Below are 16,391 nucleotides of genomic sequence, written 5' to 3' on the forward strand. Positions count from 1 at the left end.
AATACTATAGTACTATACTAATACTAGAATCTTTAATTGCCGATATATGTATAATAGTACTATAAATAATTGCACTTAAGTCAAGTTCTCCGCCGAGTCGTTGGTCCGAGTCAGACAAATAATCGCAATCATAAATCATAATGCCAACGAAATAGCAACATATTCGGTCATTATCACGAATAAACATTTATGCATGTAACATATTTGGTGTTCAAGGAAATTCAACACGATAAACCGTATTCTAATAATTGATACTATCATATTATTAATATATAGGTTTATTAGATCAACGGCCGTTTCTGACGATTGGACTCGTGAAGAACAAGAGGTATACATGTACAACTGCTAACGCCGTAGAGAAAAATAAGCTTTATCGGTAATCAACAATGGTTTGCTATAAAAACGATCGACAAAAAAAAACGGCGAAAGTCCAGCGAGCGCCACAGTAGGTGGTGGGTGACCCATCGGCCGACGGAAGAGAGATATCGTAAAATGTTGTGCATAATACATTCATATAATATATATATATATAGCTTATTGGATATTTGTATCACACGTGTGTATGTGTGTGTGTGTGAACTCGTTGCACCGTTGCCAGAGGCCGACGACGACCTGTACGTATCGCGATTCGCGCGGCAAGCTGCAGGCCCGCAAATACATCGACTACTGTCGGAAATACATATTATATTATTATGTGCATAATAATGTACCTGCGGGCTGCGACGGGTGAAAGGCAAAAACTTCTTGAGACCATAAAATTGTAATATTCTCATTTCTCGATAATATATTATTATGAACGCGTCACTTAGTCGATCGATTTCATCCGAGAAGACGCCACGCGCGGTTATTAATAAAAACGATGATAATATTATTACTTATTATTGTAGTTATTACTGTTATTTTACTACGACGAATGGTAGATTTAATTTGTTGTTATTATTAATATCTCATTGTCATCGTTGTCGCTGTCGTCGCTGATAATAAACTACACAACAATACCATCGCGGATTTACGACGACTACATACGCACAATCGTAAACTCGGTGCGCTTTATTTATAGACATTCTAATAACGCACTCTCGTTCTCGCGGACCGGACGGGACGCAGTCTTATCTGTACGGCTATATCGTATTAAAATGTGTTGCGACGTTTGCAATTGAACGAGAAAAAGGCACCGAATATACGTTTAAAAATAATATCGTACGCGCGTGTGAAACAAATATTATTTATGGCAATAGCGCTGTGTGCAAAATACGAGGAAAACCTTAATTGAACAACGCGAAACATAGGCCAGCCGGCGTGTGACCCTCGATGGCGCTCAGGTGTGGAGGAGAAGCAGTCGACGGACGACGAGGAAATTCGTTTGCTCATCAAGCTTTGTCCGGTGTCGACTGTTAGGTTCCCCTCCGTCTAAAAACGATTTCCGAACCACTCGTCGGGATGTAGGAATGTTTATCGGTCTATCGAGTCACAGTTTCAAATGTCAGCTACAATAGGTATAAAAAATAAAGTGGAATTTTTGGACGATACCATATAAAAAACGCCACTGAACTACTGGAGGTCGAACCACCAAAAACGTCGTCGATTTTGTATTGCCACTCCCCGACCGTAAAGTGAATAATAAAATTCGGTAAATCTCCAATAAATAGGGAGCCAGCGCCCTCGTCCGCTGCAGATGTCGTGTACTTTGATGTTTTATCGTTCTACGCGTAATGCGCAGTTGAAATGATTCGTCGACAAAATATAACTTTTTATTTTATTCGTCTACTAAGGAGATACCCGTGGTGGTCGGGGGAGCTATTAAAAACTTGAAACAATTAGGATGAGCTCTCATTAAATTACGAACTATTTGCACATCGGCAATAATCAGCACATGTTATTATTATTATTGTACACAAAGCCGATTTTAGATTCGTCGTATAGATACGAGTTTAAACAACAATAACACACTGTTATCACAGGATAATATTAAATTATTATCTTACTGCTGCCTATTATTATTTATTTCAGCGGCCCGACTTAGGAATGCGGGTTGTTTAATGTTGTTATTTTTCATTTTAGTAATCCTGGTTTAATCGCGGTTCTGTACACAGAAAGTTATCAGTACATAATTTATTAATGCATCAATAACAATTGCTTCTGACATTTAATGATAAGTACTATACTACCGAAATAACTGACGAAAGGCACAATGTGATCCGCAGCAAATGTACAGTCATTTTCTGCGCTTAAACAGACAAATAATTTTCAAAAATGGAGTTGGAAGCGCTCTATTTTTTTGGTATCTGGCAGTGGCTTCATTCGGGGAGGAGTATCAAAAAAACCATTGTCTCTGTTTGAAAACAGCTGACACACCGATGGACCGGTACTAGGTACTACTATACATACCTTACCGAGATTTGAAAATTTATATTCGAGTATATACAATGTACAACAGTATCACAATTCCATAAAATGTTAACGCTAAAATTACATTTATTAAATACATTGCTATATAGTATACAGTATGAACTGACATAATACAAATACTAAATAGTAAATACAAAATAACCACTATACCCTTTATATTTATCGTTGATTTATAAAAACCTCTGGTTTTATTTAATATTTTTTAATTTTTTAATAACTATATTTGTATTTAGTGTTATAATTGAATGTGTACGGGTGCTCCACAGAAAATAAAAAAAAATTACGTCTCCAAAAGTAAATATTGTATTAATTTAAGTCCCCATATCTTTTTCGCAAATAATTTAGGTGATTTGTCATTTTATCAATTACGACACACATTAAATATGTAAAATATTAATTGTATTATATTGAAATAAAAAATGTAAGTAGAAATAAAGCATACGGATGGGTTTTCTATGATTTTCTAGTGTTGTAGGTCCATCAAAATGTTTGCCCCTAAATAAATATACGGAAACACATTACACAACACAATATTGGTTCAGCAAGACGTGCCAATGTAATGCTTTGACTACTTCTTCTCTTAATAGTAAATATTATCTTAATTCGTGGTAGGTATCACACATTAATGGTTCTTTTCTTTTTAATTATAGCTAACACTATTTCATTATTGTTTCTTATTTGGTAATAATATTATTTATTTTGTTAATGATTATTATGTAGGGTATGTATGTGTACACTTGCTGTATGGTCTAAACACGTTCACGGAATAGGCCTGAGTAATAATGACCATGCAATCGTCTAATAAATAATAAAATACAGCGTAAAAAAAATTGTCAAGGACCTCCGGATTTGTTTGATCATAATTTTGTTCAGCCCCCGCAAAAAAGAATTGAAATTGTGCCTAAGAAGATAGTCCATGGTCGAACAAAACACGAAATTAATAATATTGTTATTTTGGATGTTTGTTTTCACTATGATAAAATGTGTATGTGTGTGTGTGTATTCATTGGACTATCAGAAGGTAGTAAAAAAAATAGTACGAACTCCGATACAAGTGGTTGGGGTTGACTGGGTGAGGGAGAGGAACATGAACCTGTTGTAGCGGGCGAGGACTAGTATTGTCGTCGTCGTCAATCGTCGTTATTGGTGAGGAGCGAGTGGTGGTTTGGTGGCCGTCGGATGAATAACGGCCCGGCGACCGGTCGTAACATGTTCGTGGCAGGTCGGTTCGTGCACGTCAACGTCTCGGCCCTCCTGCCGGCCGATTACCAGAGGCTGTGATCTCGGAAAACTGGTTTCCAGCAATGACTCTATAGCATTATAATATTTTTGATATCATATCGTGGTCTGCAGCGGGTAACGATCTCGAAATCTAACAGAGACGCGATAGAAAACTTAGTAGAAACACTCAAGAACAAGATCTCAAACCTTTTTCTCTGCATTTGCACCAAAAATCTCGTGACATGTGTGCAATAACCGTAATGATTTAGTTCGGAGCCTCTTTTTTTTTTGTAACGCACACTTCCGCCTATAAGTTTTTGCGGCGAAATCTAGGAACACATACTACACACAACAATAATCTCTTATGCGTACAGTATTTGATTCTGGACGAAAATTATAATTTATAATAGACCGGCCATAGGCACGCGAATACACACACGCAACACATTATTACGGACCGTCGTAATCGGAGACGTTTGAAGGACATTGTGACGACAGCGCTAGTAAAGTGGGGAAATTAGTTAACACATAGAAAGGTTTTTATGGGTCGATCGCTGTGTGTGTGTGTCGTCCGACAATCCTATTATCGTGTAAGCAGTGTGTATGTGAATTGGGTGTATATTAATATTATTTCACTTTTTTTCAAAACCGTAAAATGGATACCAAGTACCAACGGGTATATTATTTATTATCTTTTAGCGTGCGTAGTGTACGTACTTAGACAAAATGTACTCACGTAAAAACTAGCCTAGCACTACTCGACGATAAATTTACGATATTATTCCCACTTCTGACCGTAATACTCGTACATGGCCGGCAGTACTTACTACTCAGTAGTCACCGTTTCACCGCGGTTCTACTATCGATTATTATCATCACCGAAGTTCGTTACCGAATACCGGGTAGCCAGTTACAGCGGCGTGCGGTCGTGAATTTTATTGTTGGCGAGTTAGATTTGTAGAAAGCGAATAAACGCTCACGCGATGTTCAACACGGCAAAGCAGTTCGTGTGTGTAGTTTCACACACACGATTCTCTCGTGTCTCTCGTGCACCGCACGCACTTGGCACACGAGCGAAACAATTATTATCACAATCATTATTGTCGGTCGCCACTGAATAATAATAAATATAATCGTCATCCGACGCGATATTATACTTTCAACCAATTCACGATGTCGTCCTCTGCCGGTTCGCGTGCCGTGGAGGTGGCTCAACGACCCGGGCCCCGTGGAAATGGGGTCAATTTTATATTTTATTTTTCTAACTTCGAAAAACTCAACAAAAACAACATGCTGCTATGATGTGTGTAACAATTAATACTCCGGAGAACCAAGGACATAATTGAATTGAAAATAATAAACAATTTCATGTTAAAATTTTCATTTACGGGTTGTTTACGACTATCGACGAGGTCCGTTGTGGCGTCAGTGGCTCATCGTTTCGATATTCCGGCACAGCTGGTACACAAAATTGCAATTTTGTCAAACGTCGATTATTATTGCAATTGTTATAACTAATAATATTATAAATCATAATATTTTAGATACTGATGATGAAGAAGGAAAAAATAATTGTAACAACAAGGTTTCTTTTGTCAAAATATTTTTTTTTATTTTTCATTTTAAAATTGTATATTTTGCATTATTTTTTTTGTTCATTATCTACTACATAACAAAAGTAAAAAAAAATGACAATTGCTATGAAGTGATATGAGACTGGCCTGGGGTGGTGAGGTTGTGCCACAATAAAAAGGGGATTTTTCGTATAAACGAAACGAAAAAAAAAAGTATAATAATATATATATATATATAGATATATATAAAATACAAACAAAAATATATAATCTTTTAGACGCTTTGTTGAGTAGTACAGTACTACTACTCGAAATCAGCGCAGCATTTTATTATTTTGCTTTTAACACAATTCAAAGGTAAACTTAACTTTAAAAAAAAAATAAAAATAAAAAATACTGTTAAGATTACACTTTATGCAGTGCCACTGAGATCAGAAATACATTACAATAACCAAAAAAAAAAATAAAAATAAAAATAAAAAAATAAAAATATATCTTATTACAATGGTTTAGTTATTCTTATAGAATTATAAATTATTAATTTTTGGAGGAAAAAACAGGCTGTTATATAAAAATTCATATCGCACTCGCGCTTAAAGCCTACGAAATTTGAAAGTTAACGTTTAAGGAAAAGTCAAAATCCGTTATCACAATACATAGGTATTTTTCACTAGCCTATTTAAATTAAAAAAATTATTATAAAACAAACGATTAGTTTTAATGCCAATTCTTATTTTTTTTTTTTGACTGAATTTTAAAATAAAATATTCTTTATACGTATATATATATATATATATATATGATGTTAATATATTTTTTTTTATCTTATTTTCGTAAGAAAAATTGTATAAAGACCTACATTTATTCTTGAAATATATTAATAATAATCTCATTCCGTTCGTCGATACATGTATATACCATGGAAACATATACAGATACACTAAATTATATCACATTTGTGAGATAATCACACAAAATAATAAAAGCTTTTAGGGATTTTTTTTCGAATAAATTAAAATCGCTAATAACTATACATATATATATGTACACAATATACATATATATAAATGCATAGTATATTGTATTAATTGTATGTGTGATGTCAGTTAGGAACACTTACGCTAAGTTTAACATATCTTTTTTTCAATATAGATATTTGAACATGAAAGACATCTGGCAAAACAAATTATAAAACGCCTGATGAGTTGGGATTTTTTTTTGCTTTAATCATTATATTATATATATATATTTTTTTTTTTTTGGTGCGATTTATTTATAGCCTAAATAAGTTAATATTGGTTAAAATTCTAAACTCTACTTTAGTTTTATCTTTGTCTGGAGGACACACGCGACATCAAACACTCGATAATATAAACATATTTTTTTTTCGTTTTGATTAACAATTCCTCATTGATAATATTAGAAATAATATTATATTTACTTTATATATTATATATATTTTATATCTCTCTCTACCATTCACTTAAAATACGTACATTAATAAAAAAATTATTTTGCACCTAATACACAATATATTTTTTTGTTTTTTTTTTTTAAACTATACTCTATAAAACTCTAATCTATAATAATTTAATATTAAATGTTTACATTCTATGAATATATATATATATATTTTTTTTTTTTTATTAAAAATCCTATAAAGAACAACAACTTAATGGGTAAAAAATAAAATAAAATAAAAAAGGAAAAAAAATATTAATAATAATCATATTATAATCTGGCGACATATATAATATATATATAATATAAATATAATCCAATGTATAAATGTATCGACAAAAATAATAACGAGAACAAAAAACTAAACGTAACATAAAGAAATGATCACAATCGATTTTTTTTTAACTTATGCACACGATTTATAACGTACGAAACAATCATGCCGTATGCTAGTTTATTTTATCTTCTTAGTTTTACTTATTTAATATATATAAATATTCACTTCCACACACTCACGAGACCAATATATTATTACACGTATATGTTATAATATTATAAATTGGGGTTTTTTTGTTACTTGATGATAATCGACGACGACAAAGACCGCTACTGGTTGATACGAGTGTTTTTCGTCTTGTAACGCACAGGCTGTTCCGAGGGGATCAGTCTTGGCTCTCTCTCAATCACGGCGACGGCGGTGCTATTAGTGATACGAGTACTATCGGTCGTACTAGTTATGGTTGGATTTTTAGTTGTGGTGGTGATGGTGTTTTGATGAGATACTGATAATGAGAAGGAGGTGGAGGATTTGGCGTTCGGCAGCGCCGGACATCCGGCGCTCTTTATTCTAAAAAAGACCTATACAGCTTCCGTTTTTCTATTGTGAATTCGTGATCGATCACTATAGTGCCGCCGCTTGTAAAATTCCTACACAAGGAAAAAAACGGATCTTGTTAAGTCGGAAGATTTACGAGAACAAATACTGCGCTGCATCAAACGTTTGATGTGTGGCGGAGTGAGCAAATAAATTATTAATATTATGTTCAATCATGTGTCGGTAACTTACCTAATGAATAGTGGAATGAGTGACCACGCATTTCTAGGGTTTTGTTTGAGAGTGAGGAACAACTCAAAAGTGGACACTGTATTGGTGTCGCATTTGATCGTGCCGATTTTCCGGCATTCTTGTTCACCTTCGAAATTCAGGTACAAAGTGCATCCTCTGCGAGGATAGAAAAAAAAAATTATTAATTATTTTAATCGATTTAAAAAAAAAACGAATATAGAAAAAAAATATCCTGATAGGTACTAGGTCTCAAATAAGTAAATAAGCGAGGGAAGTGTAAAAATATTTAAACGGAAAAAAAACGAAACCCACCTGAGACCACAGGGTTCGCTTTCGGCCATTTTGAGAACATCATGAGCTATTCGGTGTAGTAAGTCAGGCGGCAATAGAACTTCGCCGCACGACAGTTGCGCACGTTTGGCGGCCCGAAGTTCTTCTTCGAGTCGTTGGTGTAATGCCATAAACGCACTGGTTTCCGACTCGATGTCCTCCAATTTCAAGATTCCTGTGTACATATAAAACAACACGGATCTTTAGAATGATGTAAAATAAAAAAAAAAATTAAATAATAATTAAATTAAAAAAAAAAATTAAATGTAAAAAATTAATTTGAAGTTTATTTGGATAAAAAAATTATGTAAATGTAATAATGCGATGTAAAAATAAACAGATAGTTATAAATTATAATTATAGTTAAAAATAAAAAAGCCAAGTACCGAGAGTGGAATGGACCGGGTACGACGGTTGTATGTAGTACGGAGGTACGACTTCCATTTTTTTCGGAATTTTTTCGCGCCTATCTATTGTAATGACGAATGAAGTAGAGAAAGAAATGTTGACTGATTTTCGGTAAAGGTTTTAAAGAAAATATACTGTATTCAGAATATTCTTCTCAAAAAACCGAAAATACTATTTCGGCCGACGACGAATATTATATAATCGCTCGTAAGACGCGACAACGGATGAATAATAAAAAAGCGCCTGTCACACACTGGCGTGATGCGTGTAAACGTTATGCTCGATCGGAGTTCGTGCAGCTAAGGAGTGAACCGAATCTGACCGCGGCAGCTAATCGACTGACTGACGACGGTAACAACGACGACGGCAACGAAACACTACGTGCGGCTGTGGTGTGCGGACTGACGACTGTACTGGTGAGTGGCGGCGGTCGACGGTCGTCCCGGTCCCAGCCGCCGGCCGGCTAACGCGGATCAGCTGTTCGAACAAAGAAACCCCGCGCCCCGCCACCGCCATAGCGCTCACCACCGACGGCGGCCGGTCGGTCGCACCAGCCGATCGCAATCGAGTGGGGGACCCCTCGGCTAACCCCCCGCCCCGCCGCCACCGCTTACCCGACCGTCGAAAATCCTACTCTGTGCGCGCGTTGGGGCCCGGAGCCCTAAATAATATACACTCGCACGCACACACGTACAGTACACGTCGTACACGCATACACACGATCCCGCTCCCCACCCCGCCCGCCGACGATTACTCTTGTTCTCGGTCCCCCGCGCCGCCCGACCCACCGCCGCATCTATCTGTTTGGTCTTTCGTTCTTTGTCGACGGCGCTTTCCCTCTCTCTCTTTCTTTGTGTGTGTCTCTCGCCAACTGCGAGTGAGTGTGTGTATCTCACTCTCTCTCGTTGTCGTCGTCGTCGTTATCCGATTCCGTTCCAAAAACCCGACCGATAGAGATAGGACAACCATCGCCGAGCTGGCCTTTGTTCCGCACGTACGCCATCCGTGTGTATGTAGTGGGCGGGCGGGGAAGGGTAGAGAAGCGGCGATTTTACGGAAATCATCGTCGATTCGGCGGCGTTTGGGCGACATCGTAATATTACAGTTATAATATACAATTATTTATATAATTATAATATCCTGCCGCGAAAACGAAAAAAAATCTTTCCACTGCCAAAAACGGCTTCAGTGCGACTGTCGCAGCCTCCCTTCGACGCTATACTTCGCATGGTAAACGCATCGTAAAAAACGGATTTTTAAATAAACAATAACAATAATATAAATTATAAATACACGTACACATTGTCCGCTACTACAACACGGTTTTTGTGATAATTCCTCTTCGCCCCAACTACGACATCGGCACACGACATCTGCCTCCTATTAGGACGTATGCGCACCCGGTAGCCGGGGAAAGTGATCAGTGAGGTTTGTGGGACAATCGTATGTTGCGTATTTGTTCGGTTTTCGCGAATGTAAATCTCTTTAGGTACGTGTTAATCACTCGAAATAATTACAATAACGGACAGTGTTACACCGAAAACGCTCATGCCGGTACCCGACGGCAACGCAGCGATACGAGTGTATACGTGATGGATTGCACGTTGAAAGGTCGTCGGGTATTCGAGAGTTGTAAACGGGAGCCGTCCTAAGTAAATCACGCGACAGAGCGTATATTATTATATTTTAACATATACGGTATAAACGTACAATAAGTATTATATTATACACGCTAATATGGGTACTACTCGGACAAAAGATCGTTGTATTATTTACGGTTTTTTATTTTTTTTTGGTGGGGGGAACGACGGAGGGTAATGATTTTAAACATAACCCAAATGGCTGTGCTATGCTCTAATATGCATACTGAAACGTTATTATTACACCGATTAAAATTAAAACTTTTAAAACCTTCACGAATAAGCAACGAAAAAACACTCGATCGAATGAACCGACCGGCGGTCGCGGACCACAGTATTATAATATTATATAATTGTTACTGCTGACAGATGGAACAAAGACTTAAGGCAGCGGTAGCATAGTTTGGATATTATAATAACGTGTTGTGTGTTGTACGATCATGAGAGAGATTGAAAATACGAAATGATTTTATTCTTTTTTTTTTCCAATTAATAGTAGTCATAATTACTATAACTTCGTGGAGAATAACACTACTCTCACAGTCCAAACTGCTGTGACACTAAAAAATGGAATATGGAAGACTCGGAACAATGAGAATGTGGAGCAGTCATACAAACATTGATGCATGAATGCATGATGCATATTATAATGCATTTTGAATGATCTATACAACCTCGCCAAAGATGAAATTACTTAAAAAACTGTCATTTCAATATTATAACAATACAACGACTAAAATTACCTACTGAAATTGATTTATATCTGACCTAATTATTATATTTCATATTTTTTTTTTGATATTTTATATTTTATAACTCATATTCAACTCAATTTATTAGTTTTCGTCCAATTTTTTGCTTGTTAGATATAACGAAACCATACGAATATATAGTGTCGTGTTATCATATACAGTATTATACGCTGTATAAATAGTTACTGTTACAAATTTACTTGAATATTACATCATTCAAAATCTGGTATACAGCTGCTGCACACACCACGCTGTATAATAATAATAATTTGTAATATTATTTGTGTATTGACCTGTGCACTACGTATTCTTGTACAATTTTGTGCGGTGTACTTATCATTGAACTTCCGGCGGAATTGCGGGTAGTTAAAGGGAAAATTACTAACCCATCCCTCTGGGCTGTGGCCGACGGTTACCATTCCTCTAACCTATTACCGCACCCGATTTAATGAAGACAGGGCACGGTTATCGGCCCTTCTGTCAAGCCTTTTATCACCAGCGGCCGCCCTACCAAAAAAAAAGGAACAACACCCGCCGGCATGGGGTATGAGAAATCTAACGGTGCAATATAATATTGTTGGTTAGGTTATCGTTGTCACGCTCCTACGCGCGAACCCCTTCCAACACACTATTTGATTCGCAGTCGAAAATTATTATATTTTATTTAACCGCTATTATCCCGTGTATGATACCGAACTGCATAGCGTTATGAAAATATTTAAGAGAATGGTATAGCCGTTTTAACTAATGCATAACATTGCACATTTTATGATTTCGTTTTTTACTCTGTTATTTTTGATATTAGAGTGAATTTATCAAATTTAAAGGAAAGAATATTAGCGAGGGTCCTAAAAGGCTTTTTCGATATTTTTATTTTGAAACAAGTTATAGACATATTAAAATTTAAAATAAAATCTTCAATATTAATGATATCTAATATTAAAAATAACAGAATAAAACGGATTTTTCTAACGTACATTTTCTATGCTACGCATTAAACAGACGGGACAACACATACGGACAAAACGCTTCATGCATATTAGCGCGATATAGATATTAATATATTATGAATCAATATTAATATTTATCTACATTGTAAACACGTGTACTAATAGCGAAAATCCATCTGTCGTCGATTCTATACGCCATAGTGAAGTGTATAATATTATAACTTATAAGGTTGGTAGTTGGCACATAATATATAATATAGTTGTTATAACAATAGCCACATAATGATTTCAATTGTTCGATAACGGCCGTTATCAGTTTTAGCCGTCCGATAAATGATATTAATTTTCATTGCGAAAACCTCGTTCGTTTGCAGTAGCTCTACTTCGTGTATATTGTTTTTGAATCAATCACAGTCACTAAAATGTTATTTTACAAACACTAATGTTTCAAAATAAAATTTTTTTCGATTTTGTAATAACCTAGTACGCCACTCAATAGGTATATACCAAAGTCTGTAACTACTGACTAGTAACTACACAATATACAGTAACACAGTAGTTACACACAGTGTATGCAGCTATCCAAAATTGTACGAAGGTGCTGAGCGTAAGAAAAGAACATGTCGTCGGTGAAAAATATGAACAATAATAATCAGTCAGCTGTATTGGCTGGTTTCAAATAGTGTACCTTAAGTAGGTCTTCAGACGAATAAACGATTACTTCAAAACCCCAAAAATGTTTATTTAAGTATTTTATATAAATTCGCGTCATACAGCCGTCTACTCGAGTGCGCATTTACTATCTGGTATCCAAAAGTATAATATAGTATTATACAATCAGAGAAGTACTGATACAGTTTCTTGATTTTTAAAATCGAAATAATATGAAAGAATTTCAGGTTGAGTTATACGGTTAAATTACTAAAATGCGCGAACCCCAATTTTGTTGTTCAGAGGTTTTTATTGCTTTACGATCGATACGAAGAAACAGTTTTATTGCGCAATTGACCCAAGTGGCTAAGCACGTCTCCGTATAAATAATATTTAGAAATATATAAACATATAATGTTTATGTCAAGTAAAGGAAAATAAGGTGTTTAGATGTATACGAAATATTATGTCCATACAGTAGTCAGTGGAATTACAGTGCTGGACAAGAAGATAAATTACAACGACCTTACAAAATAATAAATAAATTGTTCGGTGGGTGGAACAGTAAAATAAGAAGGAAATTTCAATTCAAAATGAAAAGTAAATAAACAATGGATGTTTTCTCTGAAAATGTATGGTATAATTTATTAACAATATTGTATACACGCGAGACACATGTATTGGGCTACACGTAAATATCAGAAATTAGAATAGCAAACAGTATGGAAAACTATGAGCCGTGAGCTCCTCTAGTTCACCGTCTATTATAATTTATGATTATTAATAGGCATTCTATGTATAGGATTAAATAGTTTTTGGAGATAAGGAAAATCATGTCCACATTGTATTAATAATAATAATAATAATAATCTTTGTACCTATATTTTCATATACTATTTGAGTTTTATATTCGTAGAAAATTGTGTATAGTTTGATTTTTTCCTTATCTGTCTTAACGTCTATAGCTGTTAAATGCTGAACCAACAAATTTATATCATTTTGTTTTAGAAGTTTTGGTTATTTTTATCATACTAAAACAGTAATTAATAAAATATTATACCGTGCAAATATTTATTCTTTAAAAAATACGTGAATATATAAGAAAAAAGTTATCAGAATACATTTTTAACAGATGTATTTGTATAATGTTATCTTTATTCTATTAATAATGCATTTCATCAGACGAACAGCTTATATTTATTGTATTATCTGATATAATATTATAATATTTTTATATAATATCATAATAGTGTTGACATATTGTATACATATGTTTATAGACAAAACTCGTTTTATAAAAAAAAAAAATCATATTACCGCCAAATTTCACTAAAATTAATCCAAATAATATCCTTATTTATTAGTATGTCTTAAGATTGTTTAGACAATTAATAAGTATATTTCCTTTCATAATCATAATTTCAGTTGAGAAATTTTACACAACTGTCATAGATTTGATGTATACAAATGATTCAATGATATCATATTGAACAGTGTCAGACAATCGACATTCACAAATAACTTAATAACATTAGTTTTATGATTCGGTTAATATTATGTAACACGGATTAACTAAAACCAAATTAAGACGATGAACGATATATATATATATAATATTAAAAGATTGTAATTATTGACTAGAATTAAAACAAAATCACTAAACCAACTCAATAACTGCGATTTCACGAGCAAAACGTATCGATGAGTTACAATTTTTTTTACAATCGATGCTCGAATAATAATAAATTAATAACTAATAAGAAAACAAAATTATACGCCTTGTCCTGGAAACGCGATAGGCAACGTAACGTGCTTCAGCGATGGAATTAATGTTAGCCAGCAGGTCGAGGAAAGATAAAAATATGTCTCAGTGATGAACTCTACGCGATACGTTTTTAAGGAGCTCGGAGTAGGCAACTACACCGATTGCCAGCGTCTTAGTTGTTAATATTTTCAAAATCATTGTAAATTATACTCTGTTATCGGAAAAAATTAACAGTTTTATTGCAACTTCGTCAGATGTCAACATATATATATCATTTGTTGTTTACGACCTCCATCCATCACGAACGCGTATCTTAATATTGTTGATATAGCAAACCCACACATCGTATTTCTCATATTGTAAATACAATAATATACGCATAATCCATCATTAATGCCACAAAGTTTTTATTCAATATAATATATTATTATGTATTACAGTTATATTGAATCAGTTTTTAGAGTATAGCCAACTTAAACTATAATTTAAATTATTATATTAAAAGTAAAAATATTGAAATATCTTACACATTGCACAAGTACAGTATTGTAACAAGTTGTGTTTATCAAATTTAAACACTGATTACAAAATGATGAACATGGTTTTTGTTGTATTATAATTTTCTTAAATTGTATAATGTGTGTTACTGTATTAGAGAGATAACTTATAACACAAATAACATAACTTAGGTTCGGGAGGAAGTCGTACCCCGAATTTGTCGTCTATACGTTTTACCATTGAGTATAGATACTCAATACTGTCTATACTATCTATACTCAATGGTCTTACGCTTTTGCTTACGGCTTTGTCTGTTAGTCTATTTTAACATCAGTGTGAATCGTCGAGAATATGAACATTAAACTATGTTTTGTCATCGATTTTTTTTCCCATATTCCAATTAGAACGTGAGTTATGGACGTTTGTAGTTTTGTAATATTATTTAATGTTATGCATATCAACTGAAAGTATAAAATGTAATGTCAAAACAAAACGCTATTTTAAAATCCAATATAAAAAAACAAAAACAAAACCACACTGATGTCTGATTTATATTGGTGTATGTCAACTTTATGCAGAAAATGACAGAGAAAAAAATATCACATAATTCTATAATATAATCCAATAACTTTAAATTACTTTTATAGCTAATATTTTATATTCGTTGGACGTTAATCAATATTATTATTGTTATTGAACCAACACTAACATCACCTTTCTATGTATATCCAATCAAATACCATCATATTATGCTGTGCAGTTTAGTCCAGCTTCATATAAAGATATAATACATGGTCAGAATCGACAATGGACCGCGACATTATATATTTATATCATTATATCATGCTGCAGATTGCTAACGCCTGTACGTATTAATATTATTGATTATTTAATGGGACACGGGCACGATATAGTTTTACACGTTCCGAGTCGTGCATAGGTAAGAAGGTACAACACTGTACACTTGAAAAATACAAAAAAGGATTGGGGTGAATAATAGAACTCGGTTACCTATTAAGTATGTCGCACGACAAAAACGTCATGCACATTGTTGTCGTCGTCAGTACTCGGTTTACCTATATTGTTGTGTATAGTATGTTTGTAGAATTGTTTGTACGCGAAAAATCGCCGTTGCGATCAGCAGGACTACACAATGACGCCAAAAACATAATGTATGTACAGCGTGGCAGTTGTGTGGATTGTAAAAAATAATAATAATAATAACAACGAGGGGTGGCATCGTCCAATGATCGATAGATCTCGTGTGTATACCGTGTCGAGGATATCGATATATGCCTGAATAATAATTGCATATGCATAGCCGTACAGCAGCGAGGGACATTGTGTTAAGTGTACCTATATAATATATTGTACATATAACATATATACATACGCGGAGTGTACGAGTTGAATAGTCCTCTTTGTCGACCTCTTCCCCTCCTACACCACCGTCATAGTAACGGTCCCCTCGTGCCGAGGACATTTGTAAAATAATAAAGAAAAAAATACCCAAAAGGGTTGATGCGTTTTTCCTGACCATTGCGCGCGCGGTTGTCCCCGGTCGATCCGCGTCGGCGTGTGGTCTTCTCACAGGGATTTCTGAGCGCGGATTAGTGTCTCCCGTAATATTATATTATGATGATAATACGAGAGGATAAAAAATTAC

General features: G+C 34.5%; 1 protein-coding gene across 2 annotated transcripts in view; it reads right to left on the reverse strand.

The window, feature by feature from the left end:
• Positions 1–6,901: 6,901 nt before the first annotated feature.
• Positions 6,902–16,391, reverse strand: part of LOC113549597 (protein charybde-like) — a 36,476-nt gene continuing 26,986 nt past the window's right edge. Inside the window, exons 1-4 of one of the 2 annotated variants that reach the window (XM_026950977.1) lie at positions 8,448–8,891; positions 8,044–8,236; positions 7,732–7,887; positions 6,902–7,592 (exon numbers count right to left, since the gene is read on the reverse strand). In XM_026950977.1, coding sequence (XP_026806778.1) covers positions 7,508–7,592; positions 7,732–7,887; positions 8,044–8,236; positions 8,448–8,505 — 492 coding nt within the window. In that variant the 5' untranslated portion in view covers positions 8,506–8,891 and the 3' untranslated portion in view covers positions 6,902–7,507. Of the gene's footprint in view, positions 7,593–7,731; positions 7,888–8,043; positions 8,237–8,447; positions 8,892–16,391 lie in introns of those variants that run through there. The other variant, XM_026950976.1, reaches the window with a different exon arrangement.

This window comes from Rhopalosiphum maidis, chromosome 1 (assembly GCF_003676215.2).
Source record: "Rhopalosiphum maidis isolate BTI-1 chromosome 1, ASM367621v3, whole genome shotgun sequence".
NCBI classification, from domain to species: Eukaryota; Metazoa; Arthropoda; class Insecta; order Hemiptera; family Aphididae; genus Rhopalosiphum; species Rhopalosiphum maidis.